This window comes from Opisthocomus hoazin, chromosome 12 (genome assembly GCF_030867145.1).
Source record: "Opisthocomus hoazin isolate bOpiHoa1 chromosome 12, bOpiHoa1.hap1, whole genome shotgun sequence".
NCBI lineage: Eukaryota > Metazoa > Chordata > Aves > Opisthocomiformes > Opisthocomidae > Opisthocomus > Opisthocomus hoazin.
In genome coordinates, this window is record NC_134425.1 from 4,370,216 (window position 1) to 4,390,887 (window position 20,672).

General features: G+C 42.3%; 1 protein-coding gene and 1 non-coding gene across 3 annotated transcripts in view; both read left to right on the plus strand.

The window, feature by feature from the left end:
* AP1G1 (adaptor related protein complex 1 subunit gamma 1) overlaps positions 1 to 20,672 on the plus strand; it is a 52,159-nt gene that overhangs the window by 25,583 nt on the left and 5,904 nt on the right. For both annotated transcript variants that reach the window (XM_075434250.1, XM_075434251.1), the window contains exons 6-22: positions 1,000 to 1,076; positions 4,997 to 5,092; positions 5,595 to 5,675; positions 5,928 to 6,026; positions 6,437 to 6,492; positions 7,348 to 7,461; positions 11,151 to 11,291; positions 11,932 to 11,986; positions 13,464 to 13,586; positions 13,912 to 14,001; positions 14,503 to 14,630; positions 15,239 to 15,343; positions 17,485 to 17,626; positions 18,087 to 18,213; positions 18,663 to 18,758; positions 18,991 to 19,151; positions 20,186 to 20,284. In XM_075434250.1, the coding sequence (XP_075290365.1) occupies positions 1,000 to 1,076; positions 4,997 to 5,092; positions 5,595 to 5,675; positions 5,928 to 6,026; positions 6,437 to 6,492; positions 7,348 to 7,461; positions 11,151 to 11,291; positions 11,932 to 11,986; positions 13,464 to 13,586; positions 13,912 to 14,001; positions 14,503 to 14,630; positions 15,239 to 15,343; positions 17,485 to 17,626; positions 18,087 to 18,213; positions 18,663 to 18,758; positions 18,991 to 19,151; positions 20,186 to 20,284 (1,790 nt within the window). The remainder of the gene's footprint in view (positions 1 to 999; positions 1,077 to 4,996; positions 5,093 to 5,594; positions 5,676 to 5,927; positions 6,027 to 6,436; positions 6,493 to 7,347; positions 7,462 to 11,150; positions 11,292 to 11,931; positions 11,987 to 13,463; positions 13,587 to 13,911; positions 14,002 to 14,502; positions 14,631 to 15,238; positions 15,344 to 17,484; positions 17,627 to 18,086; positions 18,214 to 18,662; positions 18,759 to 18,990; positions 19,152 to 20,185; positions 20,285 to 20,672) is intronic.
* On the plus strand, positions 8,967 to 9,053 carry LOC142362943 (small nucleolar RNA SNORD71). Its single transcript, XR_012765398.1, has one exon. It is a non-coding gene; the product is annotated as a small nucleolar RNA SNORD71 (small nucleolar RNA).

Sequence of the window (20,672 nt, forward strand, 5' to 3'; positions counted from 1 at the left end):
AAGCAGTGTCAGTGTTAAAAAAGCTGTGACACAAGCTTTATAGATAGATAGTTATGTACTTCAGAACAGATTTTGGATAGAACCTGCAATAGGTCAGAAAGCTGCATAGCTTGTGGAATATAAATGTGATCTTCTCTGTAGAAAATGTTGCTTATTAAGCAGGCTTCTAGTCTCTGAGTCAGAAGGTTTCCAGTACAGAATTAACAGCTACAGAAAATGAATAACTGAAAGAGTTAGCATCTGAGGATTGCTGTGTTACAGCTGGATGCAGATACAGAATAGTGCTCGTTGTCGAAGTTTCATGCTTTATGAGGTTATATCTCACTAACAAGTTAGCTAGCGTTGACATCTAGTTAAATGGTTTGTACGTGGCATCCCTCTTCTAACTATTTTCAGAGATGCTGGGACTGGATTTTGTTAAGGCCAGGCACACAGCAGCTGGCTGCCAGTGCACAGACACTGACTTGACCAAGCAGTCTACTATGGTCTTTCTCTAGACTGAGTTCTGAGACCTTCTGAGGAAGGCCCAGTTCGGGTCACATAAAGTTGGCTAAGATAACCAAATGAGAAGTGAAAATTGGGAAACATGGGGAACCCGACACCTACGATGCAATTAACACGTACTGTCCTTCTAGACTGTTATGTTCGTATAGAATCATGGAACGGTTTGGGTCGGAAGGAACCTTAGAGATCGTCTTGTCCAACTATGTCTGTTACCATCTGACCGTATATGTAGTAGCAAGTTTCTGCAGACAAAGTCCAATTTCTCTCCTTCTTTGGCCTTTAATTACAGCTTTAAGACATGAGCACACTGCTATCTGCTTTCCCTTGGGCACAGCTGCAAATACAAGTGTATTTTGGGGTAGATATGTTGGATTTAAGAATAATGTATTTTTTTAATGATTTCCTGTTGTTTTTGCATGATCTTTGGCACATGTCTGGAACCAATGAAATTATGTTAAAAGTCGATACTTTTTTCTCTGCCCCCTTCACCTTTAGGTGTTCTTCACACATCAGTTGTCCTCCTCACAGAGATGTGTGAGAGAAGCCCAGACATGCTTGCACACTTTAGAAAGGTAAGTGTGAACTGATAATGTTGCAGAGGTAATACTTGTGATTTTTGTTTGGGTTTTTTTTGTTTTTGGTCTGCTTTACTGATGCATCCTCATAGTCTCCCTAGTGAAAGCAGCGTGCATGTCTTTTAATAATATCCTTAAAACTACTTGAGTGAAGAATTTAATGATACTGTCTGCTTGTTGTCTATTTTTTTTAAATCATTAAATTTGGGAATTTTGTGTGTATCTAGCCCTAATCCCCTTCAATAAGTGGGTAAGCTACAAAACATCAGTCTTAAGACTGTGTAGTATGAACCTTGTCCAAAAGTGAGATCTAAAGTGTTCTCTTTGATGTTCTCTTAAGGTTTTTTCCACTCTTTTTGGCTAATTGTATAGTGACATTGGAATCACAAATGTATTAAACATGAAGAGGTAAAGATGAGAAACTGAGGCTTATACCACCACCTGAATGCTTTAACCACAGGCACACAATTTCATAAATTCAGGTCAAGATACCAATGGAAATTCCAGTTTTGCAGATACCTCATCTCTGGTGCATGCTATATTGCATCATTTTCCATTTTAACTTAAGGGTTTGAGTCAAAGTCACTCTGCTTCCTCTGGTTAGGAATGTTTGCCTCTCCCCTGCCTGCCCTGGCACAAACTTCCTTATGCTGTTTGCTGTAATTTGCTGTGCAGTATTGTTGCCATATGAAAGACTACCAATAGGAGGATATCTGAAAATTTCATTATGTCATTCTGACTTCTTGGTCAGAGAAGGAGAAATTGAACAAAGCTGGTAGAGCGGAACTGGCCATTTACTCCTCTGAAAGTCTTAAAGGTGCTTATTTATTTGCATGCCCAGTTTACTGTTCTTTCTTGGCTTATCTATAACATTAGGGATTTCAAACAGTGCATCCTTTGATGCATCTTAGCATTCCGGCATGCATCTCCCCTTGCCCTGATTGTGTATGTCAGAGCAGGAATAAAAATGCGACTGGGATCATCTTGAAGGCAGCCATCCCTGCTACTAGTTGCTCAGTTGAGATGATAGTTGTGGAAAAAGACTGACAAGCTGAGTCCACAAATTTTAGCTGCTAGGTCCATTCTTTTCTACCTATCTCTTGTAGTTGTTTATGCTGTGAATGGTATAACATTGATCTGTCCCTAATGCCTGCTTCGTCTGTTTTGTCCCTTTTGTCTGTTTGGAATCCTGCTGTGTGTTAGAATGAAAAGGTAAGAGTTAATTCTTCTAGATGGTGCATGCTTGCATTGAATCTGTAGAGGTTTGTCTCTTGTGAGGCAGTGCCTCTTATTGCTACATTTGTGATTGATGCCACATGCTTAAATCAACTGTATTTGTCTAATGCTCTTTGTATGCTGGTCTTGTGTTGTCACTAAACCTCGATACCCATGGCAGCCCTGAATCTCAGTTGTGGCCTTCTCCAAACACGAGCCTGCTTTCCTCAAGCTCTCTCTTGTTTAAGGGGTACTTTAGGGAATTTTATTTTGCCTACGCAAACTGTAGTCCTGGGCTTTTTTCTTATCACAAACTGGTGTTTGTGTTTTGCCTGAGTCACTGGGCAACTGTGGGTGATTCCCAAAAGGGAGCAGGAGAGACAGTTACTTAGTCACCAGTAAGTAGGCTTACTGTGCTGTGAAGAGCTTCCGAGTACAGCTGCATTGCTGGTATTTCATGGGTGTGGTTCGACTACAGAAGATTGGGGGGAGTGGCCCTCAACCGATGTCCATGGCTGTAGTGTTTCCCTTTGTTTGTCCTGTCCTCAGTCCTGATAACTATTGCATGTTAGAAGGCGAAGAAAATGTTGATCAGGGTTCCAGGAGTGCTCAAGCAGGTCACTTCACTTGTCTGTTACTCTGTCTTGAGGGAAGATGCTGCAGCATCCTTTGGATTGCTGTTTAAGGCAAATAATAGGAAATTCATGGTTCCTTTTGTTTGTGTGTTTTGTGAAATGCACGTTTTCAAAGGAGTATTCCCTGAAGAGTGAAGGTAGGAATAATAAGAGATGATAGGGGAAACTCAAGTGATTTTCTTCTTGTGCTGTACCACAAATGTACAGGACTTTAGTCCAGGAAACATTGCTCATATAGTGTGTCCACTTGCGGCTGTTGTGCTCTGTAAGTCACATTATGGTTTTGGCACCTTCTGCTGCGCTGTGAATCTGAAGCACCATCTTGATTCGATGTTGTCAGAAGTGGCAACTTTACTATAAGCAGTCTCTGGTCTGGTAAAATTTAGTGTGAATGTAATCCCTGACTCATAGTAGGCATAAATGAATGCAGGAGCAGCCCATCTCAAGGACAGGAAAAGTTGTTAAAAGTCTTAAGGGTGAATCGTTGGGAAGGGTTTTGTAGAGAACATTTTGATAAACTGTAATTGTCATGCATGAAGTTGAGAGAATGAGTCGTGATGTCCTGGTGGTAGCCGTGCTTCAGGAATGAAAATCCCACTGGGTGCAGCCACCATAACACCACTCTTTAGTTTGTCACCTCATCTCCAGTCAGTGTCTGGATTATTTTAATAATACCAGAAAAGAAGGATAGAAGAAACTTGCTGTGGAAGGAATAAAGCTTGTAGAGATCTACATCTCTACATCATCCACCAGGAGTGGGTTTTTTCTTACAGTTCAATGAAAATTAGTCCGGTTTCTGTCTTTCAACCTTAAGATTTTTCATAGGTTGTGTTGGAAATGAGCTTCCGTTGAATCACTGAGACTATTTTGTTGCTTGTAGCTGCTATGAAGGTTTTTTGAGATACAGAGTAAGTTTGTTATAGATTATCTGCTTTTAATAATTGGCTTATTTGTCATGTTCTGCCCTAAATTGATTTCTTGCTTGGCACGTGTGAAATGCTACATGAAATTGTTACGGTTCCTCAGAGTGGCTCTGACAGATGAAGCATGTTGCTAGAGATGCCTAAGATCTCCCTAAGGGAGTTGAACCAAACTTTTGCAAATAAGTAGCATTTCTTCAAAGCTATGTACAAATCTTGAAATATAACTTATTCCTATGGGTAGACGTCTGCTGAGAGACCAATGCCATCGACATCTGAGGAATCTGAACAGCTCCTGAAATTTTTTTAGCCCTGCACAGTTGGAAAGAAACTGAAATATGAGCAGTGTAAGCTGATACGATTTTGTGCTCCTGAATCTGGCGAAGTAGCAGTGCTTCTGTCAGTTTCTCTGCTGTTGTGCAGAACCCTTCTAACAGCAGTGAATGAGAGACTTTGGTCAGTCTAGCATTACTGCTCTTCCCGAGAAATTTGGGATGAAGAGGAGAAGAGTAGACCCTGGAGCTACTTGGAGGAAAGTAGTCTTAACAGTAGAGCCTTGGGGGAAGGCTGGAGGAAAATCCATTCTCTGCACAATTTGGAAACTTGGAGGGGAAGCAGATCACAAAGCTTTTCTTTCTAGAAGCTAAGTTGCCTGGAGTGTTGAACTTGGAGGAGTTCTTAATAGTTTGCTCTAATCATAGCAGTACAGCGCTTGAAAAGATGAAAACTCTTGGCTATGCCTGATCCTTCCACGGAGATGTATGCTAAAAATGATTCAGGAGCTCATGTGAAGGCCCCAAGCGAAGTCCTGGACCATTTTAATAGTCCCAGCACATCCCCTTTTCATGAAGAGAGGAATTTAAGTTGGTATTTCCTCTCAGGTCTCAACTGCCAAGCTCTTGTAGATTTAGTATTTTAAAGTATTTTTACAGTATGGTGCTTAGGTCCCAGCTTCACTGTTCCTGGCTGTGCCCTAGCTAAGCTGTAGGTATTCCTGTAATATCAGCTCTAGGTATGCAGGTTGAGCTTGGTGGAAGAATCTGTAGACTGACTTGCTTTCAAACACAAGATTTGTTCTTGGACCTGTACTTCAAAGCTGGCGGGGGGAAGGAACAACACCCTAATAGGACAACTCTCTTCTTCGCAGCTTGTTCCCCAATTAGTTCGTATTCTGAAGAACCTTATCATGTCTGGATATTCACCAGAGCATGATGTGTCTGGGATCAGTGACCCCTTTTTGCAGGTAAGAACTGATGCAAACAATGATTGACAGCTTTTATTCTGGTGCTGTGGTTTGAGACTTAGGTATGATGATGTGGTTATCTCAGGGCAGCTGTGTTGATGTTAAGATTTTGTCTTTGTTAGAGCTGATTGTGCATGCAAATGCTCCTCATCCACCTTAGTGAAGGACACCTAGCTGAGTTTAAACAGCAATTGTGGTGCCTTATCATACTATGTGAAGCTGTGACAAAAGGAAGAAGCAGCAACATGTGTTGGCCTTGCAAGGCTGTGCCTAGTGGGTGGTGGGGGTGCTCTTAACAGTTCTGCCTAGTAGGAAGAAAATCAGCACAGCATAGCCTGTTCTGCTTGGTAAAGGTCTTACTAAGGATAAGCGTTTTGCTTGGGAATGGAAATTGGCTTGTTTTGCTGCTTTGCCACTCCTCAGGAAGTGTACTTGGGCATTTCATGGTTCCCATGTAAAACATTGCCATCCAGTGCGATTTTCTGTGCTTTTTGTCCAATAGGTACGAATCCTGCGGTTACTAAGAATTTTAGGGCGAAATGATGATGATTCTAGTGAAGCAATGAATGATATACTTGCACAGGTGAGGTCTGCAAGGTTGATGAGCAGCTTAAACTTTCTCTTTTGGCTTCTTAATAATTTAGATTCAGCAGCACTGGTAAGGATACAGCTGCTTGCTATGCTGGGTAGAATTTTGCTCCAAGAGACGTGTGTTCATAGGTGTGATGCTTGTTTTCTGGGGATTGTTTAGTTTCACTGCCTGTTCTGCCGAACAGCATAAAGGGGATCTGTTTCGGGTGGGTTGAGTCACTTATTTGCTTTCTCTTTTCTCCAGGTTGCCACTAATACAGAAACAAGTAAAAACGTGGGAAATGCCATTCTCTATGAAACTGTGCTGACTATTATGGACATAAAGTCTGAGAGTGGACTGAGAGTAAGTTGTCTTTGCTGTGGCCTTTTTTTTTCTCCTAGGCTCATATTAGAGTAATTTGTGTAGAGGACATGAAGCAAAGCTCTTTCACCCAAAGATAGCTCTTGCAGTTGGCTCTAGGTAAGACTATAGCCTCTTCAATAAGTGATTTTTTTTTTTTTTTTTTTAATAACAGCAATTTAAAAAGGCAAAACTTCCTGCAGACTGTGTTCCCCTGAGTGCAGGAGAGAGCTTGTGCTGTGTTTGTTTTAGGTTTTTCCTCTGCTTAGTCAGATTCTGGAGTTCTTTATGTTATGCTTTTGGCCAAGAACCGCAATGGTAGCTTTGACACATTGCCTTTAAAATAGTCTTGAAACAATGAGGATGACCGGCAGCCTTTTTTGATCACTGACCTTCCCTAACTCTTTCTGCAGGTGTTAGCCATTAACATCCTAGGCCGTTTCTTACTAAACAACGACAAAAATATTAGGTAAGTGATATGGAGTGTGTTTTGGCAACACCCGGTTTAAAATGCCTGAGAAGCAGTTGCACAGAGATTGTGCTGAAGTAGAGCTTTTCAGGAGACCATACTGGGAAGCACTGTTATTGGGGTTAGTATGACTGTCTGGCTTTCTTCTTTCTTGGTGCATTCTTTTCTCTGTGAAAATCTTAACTGTGGCCCTGCCCTTCTTAGTTGAGGAGTCTGGGTGTATGATCTAATTCTTAATGTGGTTTCTTAATCTAGTCAAGTGGTTTCTTCCGATAAGCTGTGAATCTCCTGTCTCATCCCAACTGGTCTGTTGTAATACTCAAATCAGAGTCGGCGTTAAAGAGCTGACAAATTAGGTAAAGACTGTGTGCTGTTGGCAGCAAGAAAGATTGGCTGTGCTTTAGTCACGATGAATCTGGAAATTGAATTGCTGTAACTGCTAGAATTAATTCCCATCTCTAGGCATTTTGATTGCAAATCATGGTATAGGTAGAAGACTCTAGCCTGGGGAGCTGCAACTCACGCTAGTTTGAGTGTGTGATCTGCAGAGGTCTAATCTTTAATTGCCTTGTCTTTTCAAAATGTTTGTGAAGACTGGGCAACCAACATGAGCCCAGGAACTGGGACAGGTGCTTCTTGGGGCAGCAGGATGTTGTTGGGCATCTTACATTTCAGGATTGTCACTCACCTTTGAGTATAGGCCAGGCAGTCCCCTGGAAGATTTCCATTCGTTACCAAGTACAAGAGAACCCTGTTCTGTTGCAAAAGAAGACCAAGTTTTGCGGGGTGTAAGTGGCTGGGCATAGAAATTAAATGCCTGCTGTCAACTCTCTGTTCCTTATGTGCTTATCCCAGATACGTAGCTTTGACATCGTTGTTGAAAACTGTGCAGACAGATCATAATGCAGTACAGCGGCACAGAAGCACAATTGTGGACTGCCTGAAGGATCTGGATGTCTCCATTAAAAGGTAATTGAAATACTTGGAGTGGGCACTGTCTGAAAAATGTGCAGCCAACTTCAGAAAAAGGCAGTTACTTAGAACAACTTAGCCCAAGAGAAAACTCACTAAAAGAGAATCGGTTCTGGTTTAACCAAAACAAGGACACAGTGAAATAAACTCTCAAGGTTGACAGCCTATGGAAGGTGAGCAGGACATAGGGGAAAATGACAATAATCCAGAGGAACTGGAAGTGAGGCTAGTATTAATATATGGTATGGGTCATACTTCAAAGAAGGTAATGGAGATGTGCAGCCGCCTTCTTTGGGAAGCTACCTTTACATTTTATGCATCTTGGATTGGAAAAAAAATAATTTTTCTGTTTGCTGGAGTTTTTTTCCAAAATGGAGTCTCAGTGGAGATCAGATTGTGTGCTCGCAACACAAAAGCCTCCGTAAAATATCCTAATCAAACCTACGCTGACATGCTCCATATCGCTTTTCTTTCCCAGACGGACAGGCAGTGCCATGTTGTCTTGAAGCAGTGTTAAGCCATCCAGATAATGTATTCTAGATTAAATTCTACCACTGCCGAATCAAATTTAGACTTAGTTGATTGTGTAAATAATTTGCTTACAAACCACATCCTGTCACGCACTCTTGGTGTTCATTTGTCATTTAAATAGCAGTGTGCTGCTACTTCTCTGTGCAGTTGGAGAGCTTGCAACCTCACTTCTAGCTGCAGGAAGACTTTTTTCTGATACTCAGTCTAAATTTCTTCCTCTGGTTTTTCTTATTACTTCAGTTATGTTCCTTTTACTTGTGATAGTAACTTACTCCTGTTTCTGTCAGACGCTTATACTCTTGAATTGTTTGATCTCACTTTTGCCCAATCTATATGGAATACTGGTCATAATTGTCTAAACCGAGTCTTTCAGCCGGTCAGTTGCTTGCTCTTTCTGTCAGAACTCTCTTCCTCATCATTATTCTTGCTGTAACTGGTGGCCTGAGCTCAGCACAGCATACGTGTCAGCGATGTGGAATGTGTTTGCTGCAGGCCAGATTTTCATTGAGCTCTCATTACATCATGAATATACTTTCAAAAGTGCTCAACCTCCTTTTTTTCCATCTTGCCAAACTGATTAGATATGCTGTAGATACTAATTCTGATAGGCATTCTTCAAATTTATACCCATCAAATCAGATCTAGATTTTTAACCACACTGCTCAGTCTAATATGTACATAATAGGAAGGAAATTCGTTCTATCTCACTTCTGAAACTTAGTTTTAACTGTTGTGTAATGGGTGTCATGTAGTCTAATTTTACAGTTGATATCTATCGCGAAACACAAGTTTGTATCTTGCATGCTGAGCAAGTCAGGCTGCTGTTGCTGTTTGGTGCCAGAGCCAAGGTGAGGCTAGGTTGTGCAACAGGAAAACCTCATCTAGGTTTTGGGTAGAAGGCAACAAAAGCATTTTATTGGTGCCTGCTAGGAAAACATAGGTATGGTACAAACAACAGAGCTTCGTGTCTGAGTGCTGTTGGAGGATGAAGCCTTTGAGTGATCCATCAGCAGAGCACGATGTTGCCATGCTGACACTCACGCTGCTGACAATGCACTGTCTTCACTGAAGTAACATTGGCTGGGTGGCAGAGTCGCCAGGCAGCAAGTTTCAAGGGCTGGGACTTGAGGGAAAGACGTTACCTGGTTTTGGTTATCTGAAGCATGGCATGTTCTTACCATGTTTTAACCATTGCAGTGCATCTTTGGTCCATGTAGTATAATTCAAAATGGCTTTGCCATTTAATTTAATTCTTGTCTGTCTGCTTGATGTGATGAAACCACATGATTAGGAACTTCGTGACAAAAATGAGCTGTGTAACATGATTGAAGGTAAGCAGTATGTGTCGAGATAACTGCCTGATGTTAAGATTGCAGAGTACTTCTGTGCACCTGCAGTATTGATATATGTGCTATAATGTGACTGAAAAGTTTAAACTTAAGTGTGGAAAACTTGTAACCCAATAGGTTTAGGTGTAGGGAGCTGGGAACTAACTGGAAGGATGAAAACAATTCTAATAATGGTATAGATCTTCAACCAGCCACAGATCTAGATGATAAAAGGTAACAATTTAGTTATGTATTTCCACCCTAATTCTGAACACTTCTGTATTTTCTAGGTCCCTGGGTATTAGTTGGGTAGAAAGCAAAATAACACATTTACAGTTCACAATTCTGTAGAAATCCTTCTTACCACAATAAGAACTAGGGAGGTGTTGACAAGCAGTGCTTTCTAGATATTTTCAGGTTCTTGAGAACAAATAGCTTGTGCCTGATACCATTGAATTGGGTATTGTGTCTGGTCTAAGTAGTTGATGTTTCATGAACATTGGGAAAATACTAAGAGATCAGAAAACATAACTGTGTCCATGTAGCAGTTGCTTGGCAAGCTTGACACTGGAGCAAGACAGTGGGACTGCTCATGGGTATATTTGCTGCCAGTAAATAGATGAAAAAATTATGGCAGAACTCGTGCGTCTTAGCATTATGATTTTAATGAAAATTGCTGGAGTTAAACACACTTTGAAGTCTGGTTTATTTGAAGAACATACATATTACAGAAGAGACTTTCGACCTTCTGACGTGATTTTGGACATCATCTGTTGCACAATAAGCAGTACAAAATCAGTGTACACATTAAGTAGATCAACAACTATCCAGATGATTTCAAAAGAAAACTGAAATGGGGGAGGAAGATTTTGATGTGCTGTGAGGATCTTTCTTGTCTTCAAGTAGGCTGTATCACTGACAGAGAAAAAAAATTCCTGATAGCATGAAGAGGACACAACTTGAAGATTTGGGTTCTGGATTTCACCACATGCTCAATTCTAAAGAATAGAGTGGTTTAGTGAGGCTGTTTTAATGCATTGTTTAAATACATTTTAACATAACTGATTGCCAACATTATACAGAAATCGATCACATTTGAAGATAGTTTTCATTCAAAAAATGTCAGATGAATGAGAGCACCATGCTAGAATCAACTACAGAAGCTTCAAGCAGAAAGGCTAAGGACTAGCCTCTGGCCTCTCAATGCGTACAACAAGGAATAGCAAAGAGCCAATACTCTGTCTAGTTTTGGTATCAACTTGGGGCAAGGCAAGGGGCAAGGAATGGGTTCTGAAAAGAGCATCAGGATATTTTTGGGTTCTAGAAATCTTACGCAGTATATCTGACAAGGATACAGTAAAGCTTATCAGTTGGTATTTTATCTCTACTGTATGTGAATCTCATAATACATGGAGATTGAAATAGGCCTATTCTGGATCCATAAAGCTGGATAAAGCCTGCTGTAGCATGGATTGATTGCTTACTGCAGTTGGTGTGTCAGAAATGATCAGCATGTGATGACACCGTAATGCTGATGGACTGTAGTTGCTGAAAGATATTTCAAGCCTTTAGGACATCTGGAGAGGTGTTTCTAGAACACACCACACCCCGACACTCCCTGAGGTTTTTTGGGGGTGGGTATTTATTTTCTGCCCATGAACAGGAAAACACTGGTACGTTTTAATATGGAATGCTTTTCTCACAGGATTAATAAACATTACTCTCTTCTTAATTAAAAGGTAACTGCATTTGAATAGCTGGACTTTTTAGGTGATTTTCTATTTTTTTTTTTTTTTTCCTTCACTGGTTTTCCGTCTCTTGCCCTAGGCGTGCAATGGAACTGAGTTTTGCTCTTGTTAATGGGAACAATGTCCGTGGAATGATGAAGGAGCTGCTGTATTTCCTAGATTCCTGTGAACCAGAGTTCAAGGCAGACTGTGCATCTGGAATATTTCTTGCAGCTGAAAAGTATGGGGTCAATTTACTTGCTATTAATTTTTTTGTACATCCTCAGAATTACGAGCATTTTGTGTGTGGTTCCTCCCCCTCCACACTTCATCACTTCTCCATTTGCTGATCTCTGTGTGGTTTGTCAGTTTTAACCCCCTCTGAGGAACAGGACACCCCAGTGCCTGGGCCACACTAGTGTGTCCCGTACAGATAGTCCTCAGATGACTGAACCAGACTAGTATATTGATTTCTGCTGCACTTTGGAGCAAGTATTGTGCTGACTTCCTGGCCCTGCTCCCCCTCCACGCTGACAGATTCTCTCTGGTTAATTGTACAAGTGAGATGATCTCATTACTGTTGAGCCGTTGTAATCAGCAGCCTGACCATGAAGTATTGTATGTGCAAGGTATGGCTGTGCTGTATTATACAGACTAGTATATTCATTCAGCTTTCCAGTGTCAGCATTAATACCAAAAGTCAAAGAACGTGAAGTGTCCAGTGGGGATTTTTTGTTTTTGTTGGTGTGTGTCCCCCCCCCGCCCCCAGGAAACAGTAGGCCAGAAAGTAACTGAGTGGGGAGGTTCTGGTGATGATGGGTTTCTTGCTGATGGTGAAGGCTAGCAGTTACTGTTCTAATTTGTTTTCTTTATTTTGTCAGATACGCGCCTTCCAAACGCTGGCACATAGACACAATTATGAGAGTCTTAACGACGGTGAGTGAAATTACCTCTCTTGTGTGTGACTATGTAAAAATTTTTTAATTCTGTAGGAAGTTACTCATCATCAGGTTGGAGATGACTGTGAAGGCTGGCAGATAACAAATGCTACAATAGACAAAGGAAGTGTACTTATATGGTAGTGACCCAAGGCACTCAGTCAGAAATACATAAACTCAGTAAATATGACTGGGTAGTTTTTTAGAAGAAATGTGTGAATTCAGAAACACACAGCAGTACAGCGTGTGGGAGAATTTTTCTACCGCAATAATCACAGGAGCTTCTAAGTTAGGACAGCTTTTGTGCTGTCTGATTCCGATATACAGTGCTTTCAGGGGAGAGTGAACACAGCCTTAAGTGATTTGCGAAGAGAAAGGGGGTGAAACAATTTCTTGGAATTATTCCAAGTTGAGTTTATCAAAGCTTTTTTAATGAACTGTAAAGCTGTTGGTACAGTTTCCTCTTCTTTAATTATTGCTCTGACTACAGGAATTTCTTTATAAACTTCACAGCTGAGGTGGAACTGCAGTAGTGTTTTCGCAAACAAGAGGGGAAGAGGTCTTGATAACTTGGGTAGGCAGTGTGCTCCCTGAGGCAAAGGAGTGGGAAGAGATTTATTTTATCAGCCTGGGTGTTCAAATTTGAGAAGTTCCTCAAGAAGTGAGTCTGGCTTGTGTGCTGTTTTGCCACCCTGAAACAGAGAAAAGTAATTTGCTCTGAACTGAGAATTGATTTCCGTTAGAAGGTTGGCTGTGAAAATTGCTCTCAGATTACCTCCTTCAATAAAATAACTTCCTTCTCTCTCACTTAGCTGACCTAATTGGGATCACTTAATTTCCTCCTTTTTGCATGCTCTGCTCTCAGTGCCAGAGGAGTGCCTAAACAGGACAAGTTTTGAACAGTGTGCGTCTTCCCTTTGGTGCCGAAGCTGTGTGATTTGTGTATTGCCCCACATACTTTCCTGGCCTTAAAGTGGGCTTTTTGCTCTGAGCTCCATGTTCCTGTCCTCTAACCAAAAGGTGGTAAGCAGGCAAGTTCCTAGGTCCTGTGCTTAGCTGGCAGAGAGTCTGGCTGTGAGCAAGCGACTGAATAAGCTGCGCTCTGCCCCACGTGTAGTTTGACTTAAAGCCTTCCATTTAACAGAGAAGTTTTTGTGTTGCTTTTGGTTCCTTCTGTAGTGCGGGCTTCTTATGGCCACACTCTTACCCTCTTGACAGTTTTGGGATATCTGTAGTATGGATTTCTCTGGATATAGTTGAGTTCATTAGGAAAATGTACTGTCCTGTACTTCTACCCGCCTGAGCCGCTCAAAATCAGCCGTAAAGTGCTTGGGGATGAGGAGGCTGATCTGCATTTCCATGCACATAAGGTGGCCTTGTGAAGGATATCCGCAGATGCTGCGTGTTACTGAGAAGTCGGATAGCGAAACCGAACAACTTTCGTTTGTCTCTTGAATGCACATTTGTTCTTGCAGGCAGGAAGCTACGTTCGTGACGATGCTGTTCCCAATTTGATTCAGCTAATAACTAATAGCGTGGAGATGCATGCCTACACTGTGCAGAGGCTCTACAAAGCCATCCTTGGTGATTACTCTCAGGTAATACCAAACGCGACCACCTTCAGTTTCCTTGTTCTACTGCAATAAGCATGTTTTCTAAGCATCTCAAGTTAAGTCAACATCACACTGACTATCTCCAAGGGACAGATTGCAGAGGAGGTGTGTCTTCTATAAGTTCATGTTCTTTCTATTTTCTCTAATTCTCTTGTGGAATTTTTGATCAAATATTCCTATTTCTTCTGCTGTGGAGAACTTCCTTTGGCTGGAAGGAGGGCTAAGCTTGCTCTGGGAAATGGTGATGGTTTAATTTGTCATACAGGCATCCATTTACCTCTGAGGCGTGTGATTTTTGTTCTTCTAACAGCAGCCCCTGGTGCAAGTGGCCTCGTGGTGCATAGGAGAGTATGGAGATCTCCTGGTGTCTGGTCAGTGTGAAGAGGAGGAACCAATACAGGTATAGCCTGGGAAAGAACAATTGTGTACCTGCCTGAGGCTGGAACTGCTTGATGCTGGCTATGCGAGGGGAATGCTGATAACAGATAATTTGCACTGGTGTCCGTGATGGTGATGGACCCTGGACAGGAATCTTCTTCCCATGCTACAGGCCTGGGCTGCATAAACACTTGTTATGAGGAGTGCAGCTGCAATTGGCAGAGCAGTGTGGTTCCAGTGCTAACCTAGCTTGCACAGTGTCTGCTAGGGTCTGAGCTGTGTGTTTTGGTGATAAATCTGCCCTTCAATGTGTGGAACAGAACTGTATTTTAAAACTAATATCATAAGATCTCCACCTAGATGCATCTGTCTCGTACACTCTGAACATAGGCCACGGGCTCACAAAGTTGTGGAGAAGGTACGAGACAGCCATTAAGCAAGAGGCAGGTTTTTACAGTATGCCCTGGAAGGCTTGCTGCAAACCGTCTCTCTGTCTCAGTCTAACGTTTCTGTGCCTTTTCAGGTAACAGAGGATGAAGTTCTTGATATTTTAGAAAGCGTCCTGATATCTAATATGTCTGCATCTGTTACACGAGGCTATGCTCTCACAGCCATCATGAAGCTTTCCACAAGGTTCACCTGCACTGTCAAGTGAGTTCTCATTAATGTACTGCACAGGGCTTTGTTGCAAATATGCTGGCATCAGTTGTCTTCAGGAGATGTATTCCTAGGATGTGTTAGCTTCCATGGTTCACTAGTTGTTTTGTTATTTGTTGGCTTTTACAGTCCTCCTTTGCTTGCAGAGTGGAAGACTTCCACCGATTTGTAATGTTGTCTCTGCAGCTGTCGTCTACTGTGTAGGAACTTAATCTATGTTGCTGTTGCTTGAAAACTCCTTTATGAGGAAGATAAGTCCTCGCTTTGTGGGCTATTCTTTCCAGTTCTTTTATCAGATGATGGAGAGAAAAGTAGCCTTGTTTCCTACTAGTGGCTTCCTGGTGGGCGTAGTTGAGCTTTCTTATGCCATACCTTTTGGTGGTGTATTAATCACCTGATGCTGTTATGAAGGGACAGTTCACAAATGGATGTTGCATAGATACTCCAGGAAAAGAGCAGTGACTACTGTTTTAACTGAGTTAGGGCACCTCTTGAGCAGAGGCCAGATAGTGTCTTCTGGATGACGCATGCTAATCCCTTCCTTATTGCTGCTAATTCCATGGTGTGGTTTTGTTTTTGTTTCTCCCTGTGCCCCCACACAGTCGCATTAAGAAGGTAGTTTCCATTTATGGCAGCAGCATTGATGTGGAACTACAGCAGAGGGCAGTGGAATATAATGCACTTTTCAAGAAATATGATCACATGAGGTAAGTGCTGATGAGTTTTGGCATTTGAAAAGGATCATTATAATCTACTCTGATCTCCTGTGTACCACGCTTTGTGCTTCGAGAGCTTTGGTGATTTTGGTAGGATTACAGAGGAACTAGAATCCCTCCCATAGCTTCAGAGTTAGTGAGTGTTTTAAAAACTTAACGTATCCTGGGAGATTGTTCTGTCATCAGGGACTTTCTCTGCCAAAAATTTTGGCCTGCTTTGAGCTTGAACTTGACTAATTTTTACTTTTAGGTGTTGAATCTTAAATTTGCTAGCTGATTAAGTGTCTGCAGGTAGCTTCTACCATGCTACTGTTACCACAGTCATTTGGTTCAAACTGATTTTAAAATGTCTTTGGAGCAAACATGCAGAGGTCCATTGACCTGTCCTCTTAAGCAGTGCTCTGAACTTGAGGTGATTCTTCCAACTGTTAAGACGTTCTGAAAAACTGGAACATCTTTTTTATTTACTGTATCTTCTTGTAGTACCTGTTGAAAATCTCAGTTTCTGCATGCAAAGGCATACTATGTCCCTGCACCACTCAGCATCCCTGTTTTACAATTCATGAGCGTGTTAAACTCCTTACACCTTATCAGTGAGAGGTCCCCATTCATCATGGCTTTGCTAAAGTGATTCTTTATGAGAAAGTTAAAACCTTGCTTTGTTGCAGTAACTAAAGCTGTAATTCTTTGCAGAGTAGTCATTAATCTGTTACGTGTGATAGTTAATTGCTGAGATATAGGAGCACCACAGACTCTGTTCAGTGAGGATCATAATATTGGAGGTTGTCTTCTGGGGATTAACTTCATCCACCCTTGAAACCTTTCCATAAGATTCCATTGGATGGAGGAGCATCCATCTTAGAATCTATGTGAGAGGACAGAGGGAGAATAGGTGCCACTGGACTAAATATCACCTGTGTTTGTAGGGGCATCCGAACCTTGTTTCAAAGACTCTTAGCAATCACTTTTTTCCATAGGTACCATCCTACTCACTATGTGTAGGATACAACAGCCTTGTGATTTCCTCTTTTCTCTCCTTCTGTGGGATCCATGCAGCAACTCAGATTGTTCTTGGAAAAGTCATGTTAATGAAGCTGCCTAGAGCTACACATGAAGCCATACGAACGAGTTGAGAAAAGCCTGGCGTGGGAGGCTTTTGATCTGAATTGGCCATTGCAGACAACAGTGTCTGGCCATCAGCTGGCTCTTGATCAGATGGCACTGTATGCTGCTTGTAGTTTTGGGAAGCTTTGCCCTTTGGAAAAACATAGGTGAACTTCATTCCGTTTTACAAGAGAGCGTCTGGGTTTTTTTCCACAAATATGTTCTGGTGTTCATTACAGTGTAAAGGTCGATGTTTAATAGGTTCTTCTTGTTAAGACTTAGTTCGTGGTGAAAAATGTGGCCCATTGTTGGATTTATTGGCACTGGAATGCTTTTTCAGCCCAAAAGATGTGTAGACAGTGTGGCCTACCTCTATTACATGCAGTACTTTATGGCTTAATGGCCTTTCTTCTGTTACAGACTAGTGCTCCTTTTACAGGTTTTTCTAGTTTTCTGGTTTGATGTCAGGATTCTGGATCCTGTGCCTCCTCTTCAGTCTGTGTATCATTTCAGGAGGGTACTCTCAGGGACTGAACTTAATCTCTTCGGAAACTTTATTCGGCTAAATGAGAGCATGGTGATTTGCTTTTCCATCTTTGTCACCTATTCTAAGTTGTTAACCCTTCTGCGAAGAGAAGTCAACTGAGCTGACTCTCTGACTCAACTGTGGATGGAGCAGAGCAGTCAAGTGTCCCATGTCTGCAGTTAACCCAGCGTTGCTCAGTTATTTAATCTATGTCTTGGGCTTTTTATCCTAGCCCTCAAGTGGAAACTGTCAAGTACTAGGGGGAAACAGGAGACAGAAGGGCTTGTTTGGCTCTCAGCTGTCAACTAATATATTTACACTGGCACAGAATGCCAGGGATTGCTGCTGACCACCTCAAGCTGTCATGCAGTCTTACAGTTCCCCTGCACTGGAGCTAAAAGGAAAAGGCAGGTTGCCCTGCGTATATCATATCCTGAATGTCTGAGTATTTGGATTGGGATCCAGGAAGATGGCACAGTGTAACTATGTCAGCTTCTTTCAGGCCAGCCCTGCTTGAGAGAATGCCAGTAATGGAGAAAGTCACCACAAATGGCCCTACTGAGATTGTACAGACCAACGGAGAGACAGAGCCAGCGGTACTGGAAACCAGACCTCCACCCTCTGGATTGCAGCCTGCTAGCCAGGTAATGGAAGCTGAGCTCAGATAAGTTTCCACTGCCTGTCAGACCACACTATTAGCCACTGCCAACAGTAAGCTGAGACCATCTCCCTCACCCTCTCTGCCTCTTTGCTCGTTCTGGCCTGGGGATGACTGCATCAGCTCTCTACTCTGATGGCTCTAGTGTCAAGAAAGGTGTGCGGAAGAAGTCATTCTGGGGTGTGCGAGATCAGGGTGGGGTAAAGCCATATACCCCCAACCTGCCTCACTGTGCATGAACTCCATCCTTCTCTGTCTCTGTGGTCCCAGGAGCATTTAAACAAGATCTCTCATGGGGCATGGGACCACAGCCAAACTAGGAACCTCTCTGACTGGCCAGCAGCTCTTGTTGGTCTTCAATGTGAGAGCAAGTAGCATCCATTATGTTTGCAAGGGAAAGTAGCAGGAAGGTGAATATGTAACTATTGCGTCCACTCTCTTATTAGGCAAATGATTTGTTGGACTTATTGGGGGGAAGTGATATAACACCTGTAATCCCCACTGCACCTACAAGCAAGCCAGCCTCTGCTGGTGGGGAGCTCCTTGACCTTCTGGGAGACCTCAACCTAACAGGTAAGCAGGTTGCATCTCTTTAAAGTCTACATTCTCAGTCCTGGGTTGGGAGGAGGGCTGGTTAGTTCTTCACTTTCTAACAAGTCTTCACACTTACTCTTACCAAGATCTGTATTAGCATACAGGTAGGAGTCAGGGAACAAAGTCACAGGTTGACTCTGCGTGGTTAGCTGGTGACACTTGACCGTTTTCACGCTCCAGCCTGGGAATGTTGTGAGCCTTTCCAGAGAGGCTTGGGAGATATAAGGAATTAATTCCATTTGAATGCCTACTAGCTCAAGAGGAGCCAGTCCTCGTTAGTGAAAGCAGAGAAGGGAAGGATAACAACAAAGATGATTTGTAGGGCTTCATGTAAAGAAATATGATATGCAGTGGTTGATCTTTGGAGAATGAGTAATTACTCTTCATTTCACGACAGCTGAGTAATAAGCCTTCAACATTTCTTGTAGGTTCTCCAGTATCTGCCCCTGCACCCCAGATAGCACAGCCTCCGTTCCTGCTTGATGGACTTTCATCACAGCCTCTCTTCAATGATACTGCTGCAGGTTAGGGACATGTAAATCCTTAGCCTAAGGTGCCACAGCACCCAACTAGAAGAGGAAACAAGGGGTAGTAAAAAAGGGGGGGATTGGGGAGTGAAGTGTGGCACACACATTGGAGCAGGAGGAGAGGGTGGGGTGTATTTAATCTTCAGAAGAGTTCGTGTCTGGGGTAAATATGTTTTATGTTGAGAATGATCTCCAGATTCTGTAGGTCTGCTGCTTTTGTTTTCTACAGGAATCCCCTCAATTACTGCGTACAACAAGAATGGGCTGAAGATAGACTTCACCTTTGAGAGGTCAAACACCAACCCTAGTGTCACTGTAATCACGATACAGGCCTCCAACAGCACAGAGCTGGACATGACAGATTTTGTTTTCCAAGCTGCAGTACCAAAGGTAGAGCCGCTTAGGGCAACTACAGTGATAGGTTGAGGGCCAGCCACACATAGTTGCTTATCGGTGCTTTCACATAGACAGAAACTTGGAGCACGGTAAACAAGGCTAAGAGCTGTTAAGAGGTTCTCTTAGTGCTCAGTTTGGTCATCTCTTTCTGGTCTGAAAGTAAATGTCATAAATGCAATAGAACACCAGTTCCTATTAGATTGGACGACTACTGCTTGGACAAAACCTTGTTTAAAATGACCACTTTCTAGAAAATTTGCTAAACCACACAGAAAAATGTTGGGTGAAAAAAAACCACAAAGGCACTAATCTTTCCTTTAATTCTTAGTTTCTAAGAAATATATCATGCTCTCTGCAGCTCTGAATACATGAAAAAAATCTTTTGAAGCTATTAGCTGCTTACAAAAGTTTAAATGAGTCCCCACGTGGTGATTACTGAGGGTCCTCCTTTAAACAGCGAGTTGTCTCCCCTTGCACTTAGCTGCAGCACAGAATACGGGAGGCAGGTATTGCCTAGTTTTTGGTAGAGCAGACCATTTAAGTAGGGTGTGACTGGAATGTTCTGCAAGTTTGGGAAAATACATTCACTGCCTGGAGTTTCACTTCTAGGAACTAGTAATGCTCTGACTTTAATTTGGATAGGTTTCGTACCTGCTGTAGGAAGGAATTAAGGAAGGAGTGGGCCTCCTGAAGTTACAAGTGTGCTGAGCAGTCTTGACTGTTCCTCTGTACGTGGTGCTTGAAACAGTGCATCACTGCTGACCTTGATACACTACAGTAAGCCCTCACCCCATAGTATTTTTGCTACCTGGATCTTACTTGTGTAGGAAGCAGGTGGGCTAGTGAATATTTTGTTCTTTACAGATAGGGAATTGAAGGACCGATCGTTTGACTTTGTGGCTGTACGTATACTGTCAGGGGCAAGAACTGAACTCTTAGTTTTCCTTGCCTTCTCACAGTGCAAACAAATCACTTCATGTTCTTACTTGGTTAAGCATCAAATTGTTTTCTCTCTGCCCTTTCTTCAGACATTCCAGCTGCAGCTCCTGTCTCCCAGCAGCAGTGTCATCCCTGCATTTAACTCGGGGACCATCACACAGGTCATTAAAGTCCTGAATCCACAAAAGGTGAGTGATTCCGAGAACAGCAATTACAGATATTGTCTTGGAATCGTGCACTTAGTGGCAGTCGATTAGGGGTGCATCTCTCATGAGAGATAGGGAGTGATGGTAGTGAAGGATGTGTTTTTAATGAGTCATTTTGGTTAGGGTTAGGAAAAAGTTATGAAAAAGACAGGAGGTCCTGGGCACAGGTTTGGCCTTCTATTTGGTCATACTGCTAGAACAGATTCACAGGTTTGCTATCTTCTTGAATTCATGAATGCCTTTTGCATCAAAATGGTTGTTAAACAGGATTTTAGATGGCCTGTCTAGAGAAGCTCAACCTGGTGTTTGTATGTGTTGTAAAAGTGATGTCTGAAAGGCAAGCATCTTGCCATATGAATATGTTTAACAT